The sequence below is a fragment of the Cherax quadricarinatus genome, chromosome 5 (genome assembly GCF_038502225.1).
Source record: "Cherax quadricarinatus isolate ZL_2023a chromosome 5, ASM3850222v1, whole genome shotgun sequence".
NCBI classification, from domain to species: Eukaryota; Metazoa; Arthropoda; class Malacostraca; order Decapoda; family Parastacidae; genus Cherax; species Cherax quadricarinatus.
In genome coordinates this window covers 53,203,345-53,227,734 of record NC_091296.1, presented here as the reverse complement: position 1 = coordinate 53,227,734, position 24,390 = coordinate 53,203,345, and the positions used below count along the sequence as shown (strand labels likewise).

Here is a 24,390-nt window from a genome sequence, read left to right as displayed (position 1 = left end):
GTAGAATTGCGGACGAACAAGGAGGTTTCAGAGTGGGTAGGGGATGTGTAGATCAAGTGTTTACATTGAAGCATATATGTGAACAGTATTTAGATAAAGGTAGGGAAGTTTTTATTGCATTTATGGATTTAGAAAAGGCATATGATAGAGTGGATAGAGGAGCAATGTGGCAGATGTTGCAAGTTTATGGAATAGGTGGTAAGTTACTAAATGCTGTAAAGAGCTTTTATGAGGATAGTGAGGCCCAGGTTAGGGTGTGTAGAAGAGAGGGAGAATACTTCCCGGTAAAAGTAGGTCTTAGACAGGGATGTGTAATGTCACCATGGTTGTTTAATATATTTATAGATGGGGTTGTAAAAGAAGTAAATGCTAGGGTGTTCGGGAGAGGGGTGGGATTAAATTATGGGGAATCAAATTCAAAATGGGAATTGACACAGTTACTTTTTGCTGATGATACTGTGCTTATGGGAGATTCTAAAGAAAAATTGCAAAGGTTAGTGGATGAGTTTGAGAATGTGTGTAAAGGTAGAAAGTTGAAAGTGAACATAGAAAAGAGTAAGGTGATGAGGGTATCAAATGATTTAGATAAAGAAAAATTGGATATCAAATTGGGGAGGAGGAGTATGGAAGAAGTGAATGTTTTCAGATACTTGGGAGTTGACGTGTCAGCGGATGGATTTATGAAGGATGAGGTGAATCATAGAATTGATGAGGGAAAAAAGGTGAGTGGTGCGTTGAGGTATATGTGGAGTCAAAAAACGTTATCTATGGAGGCAAAGAAGGGAATGTATGAAAGTATAGTAGTACCAACACTCTTATATGGATGTGAAGCTTGGGTGGTAAATGCAGCAGCGAGGAGACGGTTGGAGGCAGTGGAGATGTCCTGTCTAAGGGCAATGTGCGGTGTAAATATTATGCAGAAAATTCGGAGTGTGGAAATTAGGAGAAGGTGTGGAGTTAATAAAAGCATTAGTCAGAGGGCAGAAGAGGGGTTGTTGAGGTGGTTTGGTCATTTAGAGAGAATGAATCAAAGTAGAATGACATGGAAAGCATATAAATCTATAGGGGAAGGAAAGAGGGGTAGGGGTCGTCCTCGAAAGGGTTGGAAAGAGGGGGTAAAGGAGGTTTTGTGGGTGAGGGGCTTGGACTTCCAGCAAGCGTGCATGAGCGTGTTAGATAGGAGTGAATGGAGACGAATGATACTTGGGACCTGACGATCTGTTGGAGTGTGAGCAGGGTAATATTTAGTGAAGGGATTCAGGGAAACCGGTTATTTTCATATAGTCGGACTTGAGTCCTGGAAATGGGAAGTACAATGCCTGCACTTTAAAGGAGGGGTTTGGGATATTGGCAGTTTGGAGGGATATGTTGTGTATCTCTATACGTATATGCTTCTAAACTGTTATATTCTGAGCACCTCTGCAAAAGCAGTGATAATGTGTGAGTGTGGTGAAAGTGTTGAATGATGATGAAAGTATTTTCTTTTTGGGGATTTTCTTTCTTTTTTGTGGGTCACCCTGCCTCGGTGGGAGACGACCGACTTGTTGAAAAAAAAAAAAAAAAAAAAAATATAAATATATAATTATATATATATATATATATATACATATACATATATATATACATATATATATATATATATACATATATATATATACAGGTGTCCCTCAACATTCACAAGGGTTAGGGGATCAAGAGCCTCGCGAATGTTGAAAAACCGTGAATGTTTGGTGCCCCAATATATTGTAGGGAATTATTATTATTATAGTCAAAAAGAAGCGCTAAGCCACAAGGGCTATACAGCATATTGTAGGGAAATATAATACAATACTGCTTAACTTGTTGAACCATGAACAATCATAAAATACATGAAAACGTCGTAAGTTGTACTAAATATATACATGTTATGCTTTAATAACATGTATGTTATTAAATACCACAGACTCCACCACTGCCTCCACCACTTCCTCAACCAATGCGAGTCCCTACTACCCTCCCTCCGACCCCCGCAACTGGCAGCCAGCCCTCCCACCACTCAGTGTGGTGAGTGTTTTGTTTGTTCATTATTTGCTATTAAACTACAGTATAAATAATGTAAACACATTCATGACTGCATATTGGAATGGCTATTTGAACAGGTATTGGACGGTGACATCATGTGTTTACTCTTGAACACAGCAAAGAATCAAACATTTCTGCTACTGCTAATAATAACAATAGTAATAATAATAATAATAATAATAATAATAATAATAATAATAATAAGACGATGTAATTGAAACAGGAAATTGTACAAAAATACGAGGGAGTGGTTGACACATCGTCAGTGTGGCTTTGTTTATGCTGGAGTGAACATTAGTCTCCCTGCTCTTCCAAACATTTCACAATAATTCAGCAGTTGAGGCAGTGGTAGAGGCAGTGGGTGAGGCAGTGGTATTTACTAACATATACGTATGTTATAAATAATAATAGTACATGTTAATATTAATAACATTTATAATAATAATAATAAATGTTATTCATGTTCTATTATTATTTATAACATATATGTTAGTAAATATCACTGCCTCTATCGCTGCCTCTACCACTGCCTCTATCGCTGCCTCTACCACTGCCTCTACCACTGCCTCTACCACTGCCTCTACCACTGCCTCTACCACTGCCTCTACCACTGCCTATACCACTGCCTATACCACTGCCTATACCACTGCCTCTACCACTGCCTCTACCACTGCCTCTATCACCTCTACCACTGCCTCAACCACTCCAGTCACACTCAATCTACAAGCACCAAACAATGAATTATTGTGAAATGTTTGGAAGAGCAGAGAGACTAATGTTCACTCCAGCATAAACAAAGTCACACTGACGATGTGTCAACCAGTCCCTCGTATTTTTGTACAATTTCCTTCTTCAATTATATCGTATTATTATTATTATTATTATTATTATTATTACTATTGTTATTATTAGCAGTAGCAGAAATGTTTGATTCTTTGTTGTGTTCAAGAGTAAACACATGATGTCACTGTCCAATACCTGTCCAAATAGCCATTCCAATATACAGTCATGAATGTGTTTACATTATTTATACTGTAGTTTAATAGCAAATAATGAACAAACAAAACACTCACCACACTGAGTGGTGGGAGGGCTGGCTGACAGTTGCGAGGGTCGGTGGGAGGGTAGTAGGGACTCGCAGGTGGCGGGAAACTTGAATATGATTTGGCGGCTGGGAATTTGGCGGTTGGGAATTCGCGAATGTGTGAAGCCCGCGAAAGCTGAAAACGTGAATGTTGAGGGAGACCTGTATATATATATATTTATTTCCTAGGTAGTAGGTTGGTAAACAGCAACCGCCCAGGGAGGTACTACCGTCCTGCCAAGTGAGTGTAAAACGGAAACCTGTAATTGTTTTTAAATGATGGTAGGATTGCTGCTGTCCATTTTTCTGTCTCATAAACATGCAAGGTTTCAGGTACGTCTTGCTACTTCTACTTACACTTAGGTCACACTACACATACATGTACAAGCATATATGTATATACACACCCCTCTGGGTTTTCTTCCATTTTTCATACTAGTTCTTGTTTATTTCCTCTTACCTCCATGGGGAAGTGGACCAGAATTCTTCCTCCGTAAGCCATGCGTGTTGTAAGAGGCGACTAAAATGCTGGGAGCAAGGGGCTAGTAACCACTTCTCCTGTATATATTACTAAATGTAAAAGGAGAAACTTTCGTTTTTCCTTTTGGGCCACCCTGCCTTGGTGGGATACGGCCGGTGTGTTGAAAGAAGAAAGAAAGAATATGAATATATATATATATGAATAAATATATATATATATATATATATATATATATATGAATAAATAAATATATATATATATATATATATATATATATATATATATATATATATATATATATATATATATATATATATATATATATATATATATATATATATATATATATATATATATAAAAGAAAATGCTTTCATCATTCAACACCAAACAGGGAGTAGAATGAAATTAGCTCAGAAGCACCTGCACCACCGTATGCCCTCGGATGACAGTAAAACACCTAGCTTGGCTGGGTGCATCTTTCTTGTAGGATCGCGTGGTCCTGTGGGTTAGTGTCATGTGTTTTTGCCCACTATTTGAAAAAAATATCATAGATGGATTAATGGTAGTAGGTTGGTAGACAGCAACCACCCAGGGAGGTACTACTGTCCTGCCAAGTGAGTGTAAAACGTAAGCCTGTAATTGTTTTACATGATGGTAGGATTGCTGGTGTCTTTTGTCTGTCTCATAAATATGCAAGATTACAGGTACGTCTTGCTACTTCTACTTACACTTAGGTCACACTACACATACATGGACACGTTTATTTATACACACTCATCTGAGTTTTCTTTGATTTTATCTTAATAGTTCTTGGTCTTATTACTTTTCCTTTTATATCCATGGGGAAGTGGAATAAGAATCTTTCCTCCGTAAGCCATGCGTGTTGTAAAAGTCAACTAAAATGCCGGGAACAATGGGCTAGTAACCCCTTTTCCTGTAAAGATTACTAAAAAGAATAAGAAGAAGAAAATTGTCAAAGTGGGAAGTCTGAATGTGCGTGGATGTTGTGCAAATGATAAGAAAGAGATGATTGTGGATGTTATGAATGAGAAGAAACTGGATGTTCTGGCTTTAAGTGAAACAAAGCTGAAGGGGGTGGGAGAGTTTCAATGGAGAGGAATAAATGGGATTAGGTCAGGGGTTTCAAATAGAGTTAGAGCTAAAGAAGGAGTAGCAATAATGTTGAAGGATAAGCTATGGCAGGAAAAGAGGGACTACAAATGTATAAATTCAAGGATTATGTGGAGTAAAATAAAGATTGGATGTGAAAAGTGGGTTATAGTAAGCGTGTATGCACCTGGAGAAGAGAGAAGTGTAGAGGAGAGAGAGAGATTCTGGGAAATGTTGAGTGAATGCGTGGGGAGTTTTGAATCAAGTGTGAGAGTAATGGTGGTTGGGGATTTCAATGCTAAAGTGGGTAAAAATGTTATGGAGGGAGTAGTAGGTAATTTTGGGGTGCCAGGGGTAAATGTAAATGGGGAGCCTTTAATTGAGCTATGTGTAGAAAGAAATTTGGTAATAAGTAATACATATTTTATGAAAAAGAGGATAAATAAATATACAAGGTATGATGTAGCACGTAATGAAAGTAGTTTGTTAGATTATGTATTGGTGGATAAAAGGTTGATGGGTAGGCTCCAGGATGTACATGTTTATAGAGGGGCAACTGATATATCGGATCATTATTTAGTTGTAGCTACAGTTAGAGTAAGAGGTAAATGGGAAAAGAGGAAGGTGGCAACAACAAGTAAGAGGGAGGTGAAAGTGTATAAACTAAGGGAGGAAGAAGTTAGGGCGAGATATAAGCGACTATTGGCAGAAAGGTGGGCTAGTGCAAAGATGAGTAGTGGGGGGGTTGAAGAGGGTTGGAATAGTTTTAAAAATGCAGTATTAGAATGTGGGGCAGAAGTTTGTGGTTATAGGAGAGTGGGGGCAGGAGGAAAGAGGAGTGATTGGTGGAATGATGAAGTAAAGGGTGTGATAAAAGAGAAAAAGGTAGCTTACGAGAGGTTTTTACAAAGCAGAAGTGTTATAAGAAGAGCAGAGTATATGGAGAGTAAAAGAAAGGTGAAGAGAGTGGTGAGAGAGTGCAAAAGGAGAGCAGATGAAAGAGTGGGAGAGGCACTGTCAAGAAATTTTAATGAAAATAAGAAAAAATTTTGGAGTGAGTTAAACAAGTTAAGAAAGCCTAGGGAAAGTATGGATTTGTCAGTTAAAAACAGAGTAGGGGAGTTAGTAGATGGGGAGAGGGAGGTATTAGGTAGATGGCGAGAATATTTCGAGGAACTTTTAAATGTTAAGGAAGAAAGGGAGGCGGTAATTTCATGCACTGGCCAGGGAGGTATACCATCTTTTAGGAGTGAAGAAGAGCAGACTGTAAGTGTGGTGGAGGTACGTGAGGCATTACGTAGAATGAAAGGGGGTAAAGCAGCTGGAACTGATGGGATCATGACAGAAATGTTAAAAGCAGGGGGGGATATAGTGTTGGAGTGGTTGGTACTTTTGTTTAATAAATGTATGAAAGAGGGGAAGGTACCTAGGGATTGGCGGAGAGCATGTATAGTCCCTTTATATAAAGGGAAAGGGGACAAAAGAGATTGTAAAAATTATAGAGGAATAAGTTTACTGAGTATACCAGGAAAAGTATACGGTAGGGTTATAATTGAAAGAATTAGAGGTAAGACAGAATGTAGAATTGCGGACGAACAAGGAGGTTTCAGAGTGGGTAGGGGATGTGTAGATCAAGTGTTTACATTGAAGCATATATGTGAACAGTATTTAGATAAAGGTAGGGAAGTTTTTATTGCATTTATGGATTTAGAAAAGGCATATGATAGAGTGGATAGAGGAGCAATGTGGCAGATGTTGCAAGTATATGGAATAGGTGGTAAGTTACTAAATGCTGTAAAGAGCTTTTATGAGGATAGTGAGGCTCAGGTTAGGGTGTGTAGAAAAGAGGGAGAATACTTCCCGGTAAAAGTAGGTCTTAGACAGGGATGTGTAATGTCACCATGGTTGTTTAATATATTTATAGATGGGGTTGTAAAAGAAGTAAATGCTAGGGTGTTCGGGAGAGGGGTGGGATTAAATTATGGGGAATCAAATTCAAAATGGGAATTGACACAGTTACTTTTTGCTGATGATACTGTGCTTATGGGAGATTCTAAAGAAAAATTGCAAAGGTTAGTGGATGAGTTTGAGAATGTGTGTAAAGGTAGAAAGTTGAAAGTGAACATAGAAAAGAGTAAGGTGATGAGGGTATCAAATGATTTAGATAAAGAAAAATTGGATATCAAATTGGGGAGGAGGAGTATGGAAGAAGTGAATGTTTTCAGATACTTGGGAGTTGACGTGTCGGCGGATGGATTTATGAAGGATGAGGTTAATCATAGAATTGATGAGGGAAAAAAGGTGAGTGGTGCGTTGAGGTATATGTGGAGTCAAAAAACGTTATCTATGGAGGCAAAGAAGGGAATGTATGAAAGTATAGTAGTACCAACACTCTTATATGGATGTGAAGCTTGGGTGGTAAATGCAGCAGCGAGGAGACGGTTGGAGGCAGTGGAGATGTCCTGTCTAAGGGCAATGTGTGGTGTAAATATTATGCAGAAAATTCGGAGTGTGGAAATTAGGAGAAGGTGTGGAGTTAATAAAAGCATTAGTCAGAGGGCAGAAGAGGGGTTGTTGAGGTGGTTTGGTCATTTAGAGAGAATGGATCAAAGTAGAATGACATGGAAAGCATATAAATCTATAGGGGAAGGAAAGAGGGGTAGGGGTCGTCCTCGAAAGGGTTGGAAAGAGGGGGTAAAGGAGGTTTTGTGGGTGAGGGGCTTGGACTTCCAGCAAGCGTGCATGAGCGTGTTAGATAGGAGTGAATGGAGACGAATGATACTTGGGACTTGACGATCTGTTGGAGTGTGAGCAGGGTAATATTTAGTGAAGGGATTCAGGGAAACCGGTTATTTTCATATAGTCGGACTTGAGTCCTGGAAATGGGAAGTACAGTGCCTGCACTTTAAAGGAGGGGTTTGGGATGTTGGCAGTTTGGAGGGATATGTTGTGTATCTCTATACGTATATGCTTCTAAACTGTTATATTCTGAGCACCTCTGCAAAAGCAGTGATAATGTGTGAGTGTGGTGAAAGTGTTGAATGATGATGAAAGTATTTTCTTTTTGGGGATTTTCTGTCTTTTTTTTGGGTCACCCTGCCTCGGTGGGAGACGACCGACTTGTTGAAAAAAAAAAAAAAAAGTCTATATTAACATAATATACGATATTTAATGCGCCCAAGAGATTATTATTATTATTATTATTAATATGGCATCTTCAAGAGTAGAGAGACTCTTAGTGATTTTTGTGTACCTGCAGTCCAGCACAGTATGTAAGTACATTTAGGTACGGGTACACATAAGTATATTATGCAATAACTTTAAAACACTTGAAATTTTGGAAAGTCTCCAGACATAATAGAGAAATGTGCTCATGGAGAATGTAAACAAACTGGGTGGGGCGTGCCGTATTAGAAAGACAGGGAGCTGTATTGCGAGTTTTGGTCATAATTTGAAATCGCCGTAAAGTGGGGCCCCACTGTACTCAACACCTTTCTCAAGATTTAAAGAATAAAAGTCACAATACCATGGCTGGAACAATTCACCAAAAACCCGCTCTTAGGAAAGAAACATTAAGATGATGTACACATCTGGTACTTAATACTAACAAGATGAAGAATTAGATACATGGAACATCTGAGTATCTTTGCTGCAGACATTTCACCACCCAGTGGCTTTATCAATATAAAATTAAGGACATAATTGGAAGACAGTAGAACTAGTATATACAAAAGATGAGGTAACCAGTCCTTCAGCCTTGGAGTTCATAAAGAGCACCATAGTTGTGAAGGGTCTGAAACATGGGCATAAAGATTGGTGTTTAATACTGGCATCACGCAAGGGACATGTAGCAGATGAAGACATTGTCACTGGTAGGCGGGATTCCCCAGTGAAAGTAGGTCATCCCTGATGGACACGCCAGTAATAGTTAAGAAGGTTATGGAGATCTCTTCATCTGCTATATGTCCCTCACCTGATGCCAGTATATTTGCACCAATTTTTATGCCTGTGCTTTAGACTCTTCATGACTACAATACTTTTCAACTTCAAGGCTGAGAGAGGAGGAGCACCACCACAATGTCCTCTCCTAAGAGTGAGATGCTGGTGGAACTTGCTATTGCCTATGTTCATTCTTAATTTCCTTTTACATTTTTTTTTCAACAACCAGGCCATATCCCACCAAGGCAGGGTGACCTAAAAAGAAAAACTAAAGTTGCTCTTTTTAAATTTAGTAATGTATACAGGAGAAGGGGTTACTAGCCCCTTGCTCCCAGCATTTTAGTCACCTCTTATGACACGCATAGCTTACGGAGGAAGAATTCTGTTCCATTTCCCCATGTTCTCCTAAATTCAACCTTTGAAACTTCTCTTCAAAATCTTCCAAAAGAAGTGTGTCACTGACAAAAAGCAACTGCAACAACTCCCACTTCATAATTGATTCACTATCTTTTATTTCCTCAAGAGTCACTAGAAAAGCCTAGCTTTAGGTCAGTTTACAAGAGTACTGAAACCATTTAAACTATCTACAGGTAAAGGCATCAGAAAGCAAAATACAGTTAGCTATCCCGATTTCCTCTTCAAGAATGGACACACAGGCACTTACCCGAATAAATGCTTGTGCATAGCTGCCTCCTGGAAACTGAGAGATAGCCCAAGTGATGGCCTTATTGTCAGGCGAGAAGTGCACAGTTTGATCCCGTGGTCCTGAAGTCCTCGACATTACGGCAGCCGTGGTGGGAGGTGCAACTGTTCGAAAGGTCACCTGTGGCGCTACAGTGCCCATTCCTGTGTTGCTTGTTAGCTTCAACCGTAACTCTGCATCACTAAATAATAAACATAATAATTATTAACATTTATAAATAGAATAAATACAATGCATACAGTACTTATATCCATACTGTCCTCTTACAGTACTAGAGACTGATATTCACCTATTGAGTTTCGGGTCATATCTTATTTTCCCTTCTCAATGAGCTAAGCAGATACCAGAATACAGGAGGGCTCCACATATACAATATCTTGTTTTCGGTGTTCCACATTTTCGTTGGCTTTCAATTGAGCCATTGTTCATTGCACATCGACTCCAGGCTGAGGGACTGAATACCTCAAACTCCTTCTGATCTTCACCATACTTTGTATTGGACTGATGAAGTTACTGTGTGGTGAAATGTTTCCACAATAAAGATACCCAAGAGTTGCATGTGTGTCTAATTTATCAAGTTGTCAGTTCTCTGAGCCATTTATCAACCATGCTGATTCCAAACTTCATCCTTTTATGTTGCGATCACGAAAAAAAAATTTCTCAATTCGAAATCGACAGACAATAAACAATAACATATACCCTTCTCCCCCCCCCCTCATTAGTCTGTTAATCTGGGGGTTCACTATACATCAAGTATAGGTGCAGAATGCATCCTTCCTTCTTCAGTTAAATACCAAACTGCAAGTCTTGTACCTGCAATTTCACCATTAACGAGCTTCTCACAAAACACGTCCCTTATCAAAAGGTGTCCCCTTTTTTTTTTTTTTTTTTTTGTAAAAATGTGTGGTTGTGAGGATGTAAATAAATCTTGATGTAAATATTACAGTTTCAAGAGTCAGTTGTGATTACGTAAGGGTGTCATGATGCGTGACAACCAGGATATGCATGACAATAGTGATACACACTACCTTACAAACTTATCCATGAATAATGTTTTTCATCATAAAACTTGATATCACTAGCTGGGTTTCCAGATCTGCAACTTGTGTAAGGCATTATGGCATCATCAATGAACATGGCTCCTAGAAGCACAAATTCACATGAGTGGATCCTGGATCCCAAAACTTCTCACTTTCCTCTACCCTCTTCTCTTCTCCAGGTGCATAAACACTTTTTGCATATGCCCCTTATTTTAATCCACATATTCCTTGAATTTATACATTTATATTCCCTCTTTTCCTTCAATAACTGATCATTCAACATTATCGCTACTCCTTCCTTAGCTCTAACTCTGATACTCTTGACCTAATCTAATTTATTTCTCCCTATTAAAACTCCTACTTACCCTCAGCTTCATTTCACTTAAAACTACGACATCCAGCTTCTTTTCATTCATAACATTCACAATCATCTCTCTCTTATTATCTACACTACATCCACTCACATTCAAATATCCTAACTTTACAAAGTTTTTCTTCTTTTTACATTAAGTAATTAATACAGAAGAAGGGGTTACTAGACCCTTGCTCCTGGCATTTTAAGTCACATGGCTTATAGAAGGATTGTTCTCTACCTCCCCATGGAGACAAAAGGAAATATATAAGAAGAAGAATTAATAAAAAACAGAAGTAAACTCAGATAGGTGTGTATACATCTACATGTAGATCCATGTAATGTGACCTAAGTGTAAGTAGAAGTAGCAAGATGTACCTGTCATCTTGCATGTTTATGAAAGAGAGAGAAATACAATTACAGGCTTCAGTTTCACAATCATTTGGCAGGACAGTAGAACCTCACAGGGTGGTTAATGTCTACCAACCTACTATCTATAAGTTTTCTATGTAAAATAATGGCATACCTTTACCTTCGGTGTTAGGAAGACAAATTTATTCATGTAAAATGCTGAGCCCATGCAGGTCATTCAGCGCAAGTAGCAGTAGTTTTATCCTACATTCAATAATTGCAAGACACACACAGTAATATTTCCATTATGGAGTTTTATCAATGAAATAATATACCAAGAATCTTATTTCTTCTCATGATATACATAAACTATTTCAAAACAGCTTAGAAGTAATATTTTATTCAAGGAATTGAAGCTACCCTTCCCTTCCTAAGATCAGACTTAAATACCTCTTTTGTACCAGGCACTGCACAAATCCTATGGGTTTACCACTTTCTGTTAATAAAACAGTTGTGAACATATGTTTTTAAACCACAAAATACTTTTATTTTTATATTACAGTGCATGTTCCAATTTTCACAAGAATAAAAAAAAGAAATTATATATATAGAAAAAAAAGGCCTATACTATTGGTGGTATATAGTTTGGTACAATTATTCCTGGTATCAAGAGTATACAACAATAATGCTCAATTTATATCTTGCTAGCAAAATTACGAAAAAAATTACAGCTGAGTAGTGATATGGTAATCTAAATTGTCACAAGGGTCTTGTTTTCAGATCTCAAAACAGAAGACAGCTATGACTATGTAACTGCACAAAATGTGTGCCTAATGTGGTACCTTGACTTATGAGTTTAATTCATTCCGTGACCCAGCTCGTAACTTAATTTGTTCGTATATCAAATCAATTTTCCTCATTGAAATTAATTGAAATGCCATTAATCCATTCCAGCCCCCCAAAAAACCATCCCAATTTTTTGTTACAGGTTTTTAAATAAGCCTTTTTCACCAGGTCCCAGCAACGTTTTAGAAATGCTGGAGCATATATGAAACTCCTTGAAGCACGGTGTAAGATGAGTGTTACTCCACTGCCAGTGGAGTGACACTTGTACATTGCCTTGGTTTTATTTTTCACTGATACAAATAAACATGTCTGTCTATCTGTCTGTCTATCTGTCACTCCACTGCCAGTGGAGTGTCACTCATGGAGTGACATTTGATGATAGTGCACTGCCTTGAATTTATTTTCACTGTTACAAATAAACATGTCTGTCTATCTGTTTGTTTCTATCTGTTTCTGTCTATTTGTCTATCTGTCTAGCTCTATGTTTATCTGTCTCTGCTTATCTGTCTTCCTATCTGCCTGTGTTTCTGTCTTCCTGTTTCTCTACTTGTCTCTCTGTCTCAGAGAGAGAGCCGCTCATGAATCAACAGGCATAACACACAATACAGTCGGTCACGTCTGATTCCTGAACAAGTGAAAATGTGTATTACATGCCAATCATGCTTATTATGCCTTACATCTACAAGCATAGTATACCACTTTGTCTGGATTTTCTGGGTTATCCTAGGTAATTTACACTATGCATAACTGTATTTATGTGTACCTGCAAGACAGAAACAGAGATTGAAAGAGACACACATAGATACAGACAGACAGCGGGAAATAGAGAGAACCGAAACAAATCAGCCAGCCAGCCAGCCGCCAGCCAGCCAGCTGCCAGCCAGCCGGCCACCCAACCAGCCGGCCTGCCGAACATGTATTACACGTTCCAGAATTTTTCTCTTTACTTAGGGCATACATTAGAGAACATTCTGGCAGGATGACACTACCAGTGGTATCAAAACTGAAAGGATGTTACACATTGGTTATTATCAAGGTTTTTGATATTTCCTCTCTCCTGCAAGTGGCGGCATATCTGAAGCTCGCTCATAACTCGGATTTTGGCTCACAACTCAAGGCAAAAAATCAACCAAGCGATGGTTCGTAAATCGGAAAACTCGTAAGTTGGGGCACTCGTAAGTCAAGGTACCACTGTATATGAAACACTAATAATAGTTGAAAAGGAAATTTATATTTTTTACAAGGATTTTTTCAACACACTAGCCATCTCCCACCGAGGCAGGGTGACCCACAAAACAAATGAAAGTTTTCTTTTTATATTTAGTAATTTATAAGGATTTATTCTTCTGAATTTCATTACCTTGGAGTAAGAGAGTGATAGGAAGCAGTGACGGTAAACGGCAGTAGATGGGGGTGGTCTGGGGCCAGGGTGTAGCGCACAACAGTCATTTCTTGTCCTGGCAGAGTCACGACACTTAACTGGCGACCACCTTCCCTGTCACTTACTTCCACATTGCTTCCAAATTCAACGTCAGACATTCGTGTTGCAGTGTTAAAACCTGCAAATCATAATACATCATTAATATTTCCATTTTCTCTTAATATCAAGAGCATGAGAATGATCTAAAATTTCAATAAAAAATTACCTAACTTTCAATCAATTTTCTATCCACTAGTGTGCAGCAAATTTAAATCTTATTTAAATTTTATCTGTATTTGAGAGTAAAAAAAAAAAAAGATATTAGGAGAAATTTGTTTCAATATTTATTCAGTAACTTAATGAAATTATACATCTTATAAAAACAAGCAGTACAAAAAAAAAAAAAATTAGAAAACTGCTGACTGACAATAGTCATTAATTTTTTATAAATATCCTCTACTCCATAGTTAAGTCTTACAAGAAGGAGATATAAAGGCAGGCCCCACTTATAGAGGCAGGAACAGTAATCTATGTAATAATTCTTTATTGTTTGTGTCTGTTGCCTTTGCTTTACATCCACACTAAATTATTAAATGAATTCAGCTTTGATGTTCTGTCTCTTGTACCTTTCATCACTTTTCCTTTGTCTCCTCTGCTTTCTGCTTTTATTTCCTTGTTCCTTTCATACATTTTGGTTGACACAAACCACCCACCATCACAGTATGCTCCTCGCTTAGTGACAAATTCATTTACCGACGTGGTCTTAGGAACGGAACTCCGTTGTTAAGTGAGGAGAGGCTGTATTAACAATGTACTTGCCTTGACTGCACAGTTTTGCCTTTATATAAATTATAAATTTTTAGTCAAAATAAAATGCTCATATATAATCACTTTAAATTTGAACTGACCTTCTTGTGGAGTAGTTATGAGTCTTGTATTAAGAGTAAGTGTAAGAGTTGGGTTGCCTAGCAAGAAGCAGCGAGCCAGGATAGAACCTGTTACCTCGGCTCGTATCACAGTGCCTCCAGATGCCACAGATGCCCACACTTTCTCCACAACATCCACATATAACTGCAATTTAGAGAAAGGAATGTGGATTCCATAAAAAATGCTAGAAATACACCCAATCAAGTAATTTAAGGCATAATTTATTAGGCTACCTGAACTTCATGTTAAGGTATATGATCAAATGTTGGAAATGTATAATTAACTTAAAAGTGAGTATAGAAAGTGATTTATATTTCCTGATTCTGAAGTGAGTGAAACACTCTAAATCAAGGTGTAGTTTGTATATAAACTTCTAGTATGAGTTGATGTGTCAAGTGGTTTTGGAGTCCTCATAAAATATAAATGCTGTATCCTAGATTTAACAGAAAAAAAAATTACTAATTTTTGAGACCAATTTATGAGACTACCCTCATCAGATTGCAAAAATTTCAATATAAATCTCTGTAAGGCAACAAATACATTATTAGTTGTTAAAACTACTAGAAACTATTAGAATTTTTTCTACTTATAAATGCATATAATACTGTTCACACATATGTGAACAGTATTTAGATAAAGGTAGGGAAGTTTTTATTGCATTTATGGATTTAGAAAAGGCATATGATAGTGGATAGGGGAGCAAATTGGCAGATGTTGCAAGTATATGGAATAGGTGGTAAGTTACTAAATGCTGTAAAGAGTTTTTATGAGGATAGTGAGGCTCAGGTTAGGGTGTGTAGAAGAGAGGGAGAATACTTCCCGGTAAAACTTCCCGGTAAAAGTAGGTCTTAGACAGGGATGTGTAATGTCACCATGGTTGTTTAATATATTTATAGATGGGGTTGTAAAAGAAGTAAATGCTAGGGTGTTCGGGAGAGGGGTGGGATTAAATTATGGGGAATTAAATACAAAATGGGAATTAACACAGTTACTTTTTGCTGATGATACTGTGCTTATGGGAGATTCTAAAGAAAAATTGCAAAGGTTAGTGGATGAGTTTGGGAATGTGTGTAAAGGTAGAAAGTTGAAAGTGAACATAGAAAAGAGTAAGGTGATGAGGGTATCAAATGATTTAGATAATGTAGGTTGGTAGGTAGTAGGTTGGTAGACAGCAACCACCCAGGGAAGTACTACCGTCCTGCCAGATGACTGTGAAACAAAAACCTGTAACTGTTTTGCATGATGGTAGGATTGCTGGTTTCCTTTTCTGTCTCATAAACACGCTAAGATAACAGGGATATCTTGCTACTCCTACTTACACTTTGGTCACACTTCACAGACACGCACATGCATATATATATATACATACATCTAGGTTTTTCTCCTTTTTCTAAATAGCTCCTGTTCTTTTTTATTTCTTCTATTGTCCATGGGGAAGTGGAGAAGAATCTTTCCTCCGTAAGCCATGCGTGTCGTATGAAGCGACTAAAATGCCGGGAGCAATGGGCTAGTAACCCCTTCTCCTGTATACAATTACTAAAAAAGAGAAGAAGAAAAACTTTATAAAACTGGGTTGCTTAAATGTGCGTGGATGTAGTGCGGATGACAAGAAACAGATGATTGCTGATGTTATGAATGAAAAGAAGTTGGATGTCCTGGCCCTAAGCGAAACAAAGCTGAAGGGGGTAGGAGAGTTTCAGTGGGGGGAAATAAATGGGATTAAATCTGGAGTATCTGAGAGAGTTAGAGCAAAGGAAGGGGTAGCAGTAATGTTAAATGATCAGTTATGGAAGGAGAAAAGAGAATATGAATGTGTAAATTCAAGAATTATGTGGATTAAAGTAAAGGTTGGATGCGAGAAGTGGGTCATAATAAGCGTGTATGCACCTGGAGAAGAGAGGAATGCAGAGGAGAGAGAGAGATTTTGGGAGATGTTAAGTGAATGTATAGGAGCCTTTGAACCAAGTGAGAGAGTAATTGTGGTAGGGGACTTGAATGCTAAAGTAGGAGAAACTTTTAGAGAGGGTGTGGTAGGTAAGTTTGGGGTGCCAGGTGTAAATGATAATGGGAGCCCTTTGATTGAACTTTGTATAGAAAGGGGTTTAGTTATAGGTAATACATATTTTAAGAAAAAGAGGATAAATAAGTATACACGATATGATGTAGGGCGAAATGACAGTAGTTTGTTGGATTATGTATTGGTAGATAAAAGACTGTTGAGTAGACTTCAGGATGTACATGTTTATAGAGGGGCCACAGATATATCAGATCACTTTCTAGTTGTAGCTACACTGAGAGTAAAAGGTAGATGGGATACAAGGAGAATAGAAGCATCAGGGAAGAGAGAGGTGAAGGTTTATAAACTAAAAGAGGAGGCAGTTAGGGTAAGATATAAACAGCTATTGGAGGATAGATGGGCTAATGAGAGCATAGGCAATGGGGTCGAAGAGGTATGGGGTAGGTTTAAAAATGTAGTGTTAGAGTGTTCAGCAGAAGTTTGTGGTTACAGGAAAGTGGGTGCAGGAGGGAAGAGGAGCGATTGGTGGAATGATGATGTAAAGAGAGTAGTAAGGGAGAAAAAGTTAGCATATGAGAAGTTTTTACAAAGTAGAAGTGATGCAAGGAGGGAAGAGTATATGGAGAAAAAGAGAGAAGTTAAGAGAGTGGTGAAGCAATGTAAAAAGAGAGCAAATGAGAGAGTGGGTGAGATGTTATCAACAAATTTTGTTGAAAATAAGAAAAAGTTTTGGAGTGAGATTAACAAGTTAAGAAAGCCTAGAGAACAAATGGATTTGTCAGTTAAAAATAGGAGAGGAGAGTTATTAAATGGAGAGTTAGAGGTATTGGGAAGATGGAAGGAATATTTTGAGGAATTGTTAAATGTTGACGAAGATAGGGAAGCTGTGATTTCGTGTATAGGGCAAGGAGGAATAACATCTTGTAGGAGTGAGGAAGAGCCAGTTGTGAGTGTGGGGGAAGTTCGTGAGGCAGTAGGTAAAATGAAAGGGGGTAAGGCAGCCGGGATTGATGGGATAAAGATAGAAATGTTAAAAGCAGGTGGGGATATAGTTTTGGAGTGGTTGGTGCAATTATTTAATAAATGTATGGAAGAGGGTAAGGTACCTAGGGATTGGCAGAGAGCATGCATAGTTCCTTTGTATAAAGGCAAAGGGGATAAAAGAGAGTGCAAAAATTATAGGGGGATAAGTCTGTTGAGTGTACCTGGTAAAGTGTATGGTAGAGTTATAATTGAAAGAATTAAGAGTAAGACGGAGAATAGGATAGCAGATGAACAAGGAGGCTTTAGGAAAGGTAGGGGGTGTGTGGACCAGGTGTTTACAGTGAAACATATAAGTGAACAGTATTTAGATAAGGCTAAAAAGGTCTTTGTGGCATTTATGGATTTGGAAAAGGCGTATGACAGGGTGGATAGGGGGGCAATGTGGCAGATGTTGCAAGTGTATGGTGTAGGAGGTAGGTTACTGAAAGCAGTGAAGAGTTTTTACGAGGATAGTGAGGCTCAAGTTAGAGTATGTAGGAAAGAGGGAAATTTTTTCCCAGTAAAAGTAGGCCTTAGACAAGGATGTGTGATGTCACCGTGGTTGTTTAATATATTTATAGATGGGGTTGTAAGAGAAGTAAATGCGAGGGTCTTGGCAAGAGGCGTGGAGTTAAAAGATAAAGAATCACACACAAAGTGGGAGTTGTCACAGCTGCTCTTTGCTGATGACAATGTGCTCTTGGGAGATTCTGAAGAGAAGTTGCAGAGATTGGTGGATGAATTTGGTAGGGTGTGCAAAAGAAGAAAATTAAAGGTGAATACAGGAAAGAGTAAGGTTATGAGGATAACAAAAAGATTAGGTGATGAAAGATTGAATATCAGATTGGAGGGAGAGAGTATGGAGGAGGTGAATGTATTCAGATATTTGGGAGTGGACGTGTCAGCGGATGGGTCTATGAAAGATGAGGTGAATCATAGAATTGATGAGGGAAAAAGAGTGAGTGGTGCACTTAGGAGTCTGTGGAGACAAAGAACTTTGTCCTTGGAGGCAAAGAGGGGAATGTATGAGAGTATAGTTTTACCAACGCTCTTATATGGGTGTGAAGCGTGGGTGATGAATGTTGCAGCGAGGAGAAGGCTGGAGGCAGTGGAGATGTCATGTCTGAGGGCAATGTGTGGTGTGAATATAATGCAGAGAATTCGTAGTTTGGAAGTTAGGAGGAGGTGCGGGATTACCAAAACTGTTGTCCAGAGGGCTGAGGAAGGGTTGTTGAGGTGGTTCGGACATGTAGAGAGAATGGAGCAAAACAGAATGACTTCAAGAGTGTATCAGTCTGTAGTGGAAGGAAGGCGGGGTAGGGGTCGGCCTAGGAAGGGTTGGAGGGAGGGGGTAAAGGAGGTTTTGTGTGCGAGGGGCTTGGACTTCCAGCAGGCATGCGTGAGCGTGTTTGATAGGAGTGAATGGAGACAAATGGTTTTTAATACTTGACGTGCTGTTGGAGTGTGAGCAAAGTAACATTTATGAAGGGATTCAGGGAAACCGGCAGGCCGGACTTGAGTCCTGGAGATGGGAAGTACAGTGCCTGCACTCTGAAGGAGGGGTGTTAATGTTGCAGTTTAAAAACTGTAGTGTAAAGCACCCTTCTGGCAAGACAGTGATGGAGTGAATGATGGTGAAAGTTTTTCTTTTTCGGGCCACCCTGCCTTGGTGGGAATCGGCCGGTGTGATAATAAAAAAATAAAGAAAAATTGGATATCAAATTGGGGAGGAGGAGTATGGAAGAAGTGAATGTTTTCAGATACTTGGGAGTTGGCGTGTCGGCGGATGGATTTATGAAGGATGAGGTTAATCATAGAATTGATGAGAGAAAAAAGGTGAGTGGTGCATTGAGGTATATGTGGAGTCAAAAAACATTATCTATGGAGGCAAATAAGGGAATGTATGAAAGTATAGTAGTACCAACACTCTTATATGGGTGTGAAGCTTGGGTGGTAAATGCAGCAGCGAGGAGACGGTTGGAGGCAGTGGAGATGTCCTGTCTAAGGGCAATGTGTGGTGTAAATATTATGCAGAAAATTCGGAGTGTGGAAATTAGGAAAAAGTGTGGAGTTAATAAAAGTATTAGTCAGAGGGCAGAAGAGGGGTTGTTGAGGTGGTTTGGTCATTTAGATAGAATGGATCAAAGTAGAATGACATGGAAAGCATATAAATCTATAGGGGAAGGAAGGCGGGGAAGGGGTCGTCCTTGAAAGGGCTGAAGAGAGGGGGTAAAGGAGGTTTTGTGGGCAAGGGGCTTGGACTTCCAGCAAGCGTGCGTGAGCGTGTTAGATAGGAGTGAATGGAGACGAATAATATTTGGGACATGACGATCTGCTGGAGTGTGAGCAAGGTAATATTTAGTGAAGGGATTCAGGGAAACCGGTTATTTTCATATAGTCGGACTTGAGTCCTGGAAATGGGAAGTACAATGCCTGTACTTTAAAGGAGGGGTTTGGGATATTGGCAGTTTGGAGGGATCTGTTGTGTATCTTTATATGTATATGCTTCTAAACTGTTGTATTCTGAGCACCTCTGCAAAAACAGTGATTATGTGTGAGTGTGGTGAAAGTGTTGAATGATGATGAAAGCATTTTCTTTTTGGGGATTTTCTTTCTTTTTTGGGTCACCCTGCCTCGGTGGGAGACGGCCGACTCGTTGAGAAAAAAAAAATGCATATAAATGCCAGACAAGTAGTTTACACTAACTTACATTAAGTTAGTAATAAAACACAATAAAAAGTAAAATACATACACAGTACATTCATTACTTACCTTTAAATATTTGTAGTCAATGTAGGGCGAGAGGTGAGTAGTACTTATTTGCAGGAAGTCAGGTGTAGGTAGCCCTGGCTGCCCGTCCCAAACTTAATATACGATACTTAAAGCAGCCCAGAAAGATAAAATACACATACAGTACACTCATTATTTACCTTAAAATATGTGTAGTCTTAATGTAGGATGAGAAGTGAGAAGTATTTACAGGTACCATCTGACTTACGACCGAGTTCGGTTCCGAGAAACCGGTCATAAGTTGAAATGGACATAAGTCGAACTTTACTACTGAATAACAACATCACATTTTAGTAAAGACTATTTTATTGTTTTATTTTGGTATTTCATGATTTACTTTACTTTTTATGCTGTTAGTACTCTATTTTATACTGTAAGGTTTAGGATAAACACTGTGTACAACACAAACGGTTGTTTATTTCCCAGAAATTTGGCATAGAAAACAAGGTCATAAGTCGAATGGTCGAATGTCGAGCAGGTCATAAGTCGGATGGTAGGTGTATTTGTAGGAAGTCAGGTGTAGGTAGCAGGTAGATGTAGGTATGTACCCCTAGAGGAAGGTTCCTTGATGCTGGTGAGGAGCTCTTGACCTAGGGAATTGGATCTGTGCTCCAGTTCCCTGAATTAAACCCTAATACCTTCCACATCCCCCCACAGGTGCTGTATAATACTACGGGTTTAGCGCTCCCCCTTGATAATAATAATAATAATAATAATAATAATAATAATAATACATAATAATAATAATAATAATAATAATAATTATGTAGGTATGTTGTCCACCTGGGCTACATACCTACACCAACCTACATAGCTACACGATATTTAGTGTGGCCTAAAGCCATATTATCACCATCAATATACCATGTTCACCGAGTTTAACCCATTAACTGTCCAAACTTAGATCTGGGTTCTCTCGCCCATCACTCCGAATATTTAAAAAAAAAAATTTTTTTTTTTTTATGGAAATAAAGAGAGCATTTTTCTACATAACATAGAAAAAAAAAATTAGGGTCAGTACTTACCGAGATATGAGCCCGTGAAGTTGGCACTTGATGATTACCTGACAAACATGGAGCCCTGCTGCTTGCAGAAGTGTTGCCAATATACCTTTTTTCTCATTTTTATATTATTTTATATAATTTTTATGTTCTGATAATTACAATTTATAGTAGTTCTTGTGATTTCATAGCCAATCTTTGTTCTGACACTAATATTAGGTACTGAAATTGTACTCAAATTGTCACAAACACACTGACAGGTCAACATTTACACCTTCCTTGGTCATTTACTATTGTCTAGGAATATATACAAAGTATTTATAGGTCCCAGCAATGTTTTAGACATGCTGAAGTATATATGAAAGTAGAAGCGTGGTGTTAAGATAAGTGTTACCAAAATGCTGACAGTAGAGTGACACAATGACCGTGCACTGCTGCATGGAACTCTGGCTTTATATGTTACACATAAACATATCTGTCTGTCTATCTATGTCTGTTTATCTGGCTTTCTGTCTGCCTGTGTCTCTCTCTCTGTCTGCCTGTGTGTGTGTCTGTCTTTCTGTCTGCCTGTGTGTTTCTTTCTGTCTGTTTGTCTCTCTAATCTCTGAGAGTTGCTCATGAACCAACTGGTATTACGATCACATCTGATTCCTGAACAAGAGAAAATGCATATTACTTGCCAATTGCCAGACATGCTTATTATGCATTATATTTATTATATAATTGGGTTATCATAGGTAATTTACACTACATATAATTTTTTTAAAATATAGGGAGGTACCACCTCTATAACTGGACTGGGGACCTTCATCCTCAGAGAAGACAATAAACGTATCTCAGGGAAAACTCAAGGATCTCCCTAGAGCTGTTTGAATATTTTCTTCTTCTACTACCCCCTATATTTTATATTTTATGGGAAAATTTATTAGTAGACAAAATACACTTACAGAAAACACAAACATGAATACAATGGTACAATATATTAAAGATTACGAATTTCCTCCAGCTCCTCCGAAGCCGGACGCAAGCCAAGTATGCAGCAAGCATTTCCCCTCTGGATGGCCACGCTGAGGCGCTGGAACATGAAAGTGGCTGCCCTTGGGTCCTTGGTGGTGTCGATGAGTCTGGAACCCAATTCCTTAAGGAAACGTGTGGCATTTTTTCCCCAGGATCCCAAGGTCTCTGATCCCACTGAGACAAATTGATACTGTTGGCTTATGTCCTTGTACCTGCTGATCTTGTACTCCTCCCTGTGGTTAGCAGCTCCTCCCTGTCACCCGACACTGTGATGGATATAGGTGTCAGCCAGTGTGGACACACAGGTATAGTCCCATGCTAAGAGCCTGCCATTCTTCCAAGGATAGATGGTGATCCCGTCGGGGCGGTTTGCTGGGTTGTGGGTATTGTTGGCTGCTAGTGATTGGGGCTCCCTCTCAGCTGGGTATCCAGCTGTAGCAAGGGTTCTCTTTATGATGTTGACCTCATTGTGTCTTGCATGCCAGCCCTTGGTTTTGGAACAGTTAAGACCATGTAGACCATATTGGTCGACTTGCACTTTGCCGCAAATAAACGTACATGTATATTCCATGTGAATTGGGGCAGGAATACAGATAGACAGAGATAGAGACAGCCAATCAGCTAGCCAGCTGGCCAGCCAGCCAGTTGATCAGCCAGCCGCTGGCCAGCCAGCCTCCAGCCTGCCAGCCTGCCAAACACTCATTACACATTCCAGAATTGTTTCATTTTACTTAAGGCATAGGTTATAAGACATTCTGGCAGGATAACACTATCAGTGGTACCAAAATTGAAAGAGTGTTTCACAAATGTTGCACATGGGTTATTATCAAGATGTTTGATATTTCTGCGATGACTTGTGGTGACATCCACCTCAAAGTCACTAAACTCGGGGTCAACATCACTTTCCTCATAAAAGGGGTGTTAATACGACATGACATCAGTGAATCTTTGGTGTTTGTCCTGCTGTTTGCTCTAGCTGGTGCTCAATTGAACTGGTGCTCCCACAAGGTACTAAGTGCTCCCAGAATTTTCTAATACTGCACACACTGAGTGTTACGACCCATTCTATGCTGACCAGGCATCTCAGGCCAGTTGTTCCAAATTTGGAGGCAGGAAAAATAAAATAGAGATCTACGTTTGGAGCGCTTGTGATAAGAACATAGATCTACGTTTGGACAGTTAATAGGTTAATCGTTTCTAACAACTGCCTTTAGATGCCATCATAAACAAAGGGAGAAGTAATGAATAATTCATGCCAAGAATTGTAAACAAAAGCATTGTGTGTTAAGGGGAGTGACTGGGCCAATGCAGATTCATAAACGTTTTCTCTGGTGCTGGACCAGAGAAAACGTAGTGTTTTCCATCTACCCAACTACCACCCCTCCATAGCATGTTTATATGCTATGTTATATATGTTACATAACATATAAACAAAGCATGTTTATATGTTATGTAACATGAAAATGTCTATATTTACATAAAATAAGACTTTATGTTGAGGGTCTAAACCGTAGATCTATGCCATGAGCTCAGCTCACTCTGATAAGCTGTGAGCGGTAAATTTTGGCCTAGATATGAGAGAATACATCTATGTGGTATGCGTGCACCACATAAAACAAATCCTGCAGCACATAGTGCATAAGAGAAAAAACTGAGACTGTAATTTTTTATTAAAACAGCGACTTTGCAGTGTTTTTCGTATTTTTTTTATAGTTGTATTTGCGATTTCTTGGACTCATTTGATAGAATGGAAGATATATTACAGAAATAGAGATAATTTTCATTGGTTTTAATACTGGAAATGGCTTGAAACTGAGCTCAAAGTAGCGGAAATGTTAAATTTTTGCCGATGTTCAAGAGTAAATAAATGACCTCACACATCTAATACATGCCTGCTGGTGGGTCTAATATATGTTCACAAATGTGGTGACATTATTTATACAATTATTACAATATTGCATAACAGTAGATCTTCTATTTTTTGGTTTGAATAAAAATTCATTATGTGAATAAAAAATCAAAATGGAATTCACTAGTAAAGCCTGAAAATGTAACTAATGAACAGAGGAAATGTTAGTTTAGTGCCAGGAATGCCTGCATTGTTTATTCTAGACCCTATTTTAAAATTGGAGTATTTTGAACTTTGAATTAACCCGTAAACGGTCCAAAAGTATATATACGTTTTTTTAACATTTGAAAGTATGTCAAAAAAGTAGATCTTCTTTTT

The 24,390-nt window shown here is 38.6% G+C and overlaps 1 protein-coding gene across 4 annotated transcripts in view; it reads right to left on the bottom strand.

Moving 5' to 3' along the window:
• The window catches only part of LOC128685117 (AP-4 complex subunit mu-1), a 58,428-nt gene that overhangs the window by 14,489 nt on the left and 19,549 nt on the right, over nucleotides 1-24,390 (bottom strand). For all 4 annotated transcript variants that reach the window (XM_070101981.1, XM_070101978.1, XM_070101989.1 and 1 more), the window contains 3 exons: nucleotides 14,297-14,459; nucleotides 13,329-13,527; nucleotides 9,341-9,560 (listed from right to left, as the gene is read on the bottom strand). In XM_070101981.1, coding sequence (XP_069958082.1) covers nucleotides 9,341-9,560; nucleotides 13,329-13,527; nucleotides 14,297-14,459 — 582 coding nt within the window. The remainder of the gene's footprint in view (nucleotides 1-9,340; nucleotides 9,561-13,328; nucleotides 13,528-14,296; nucleotides 14,460-24,390) is intronic.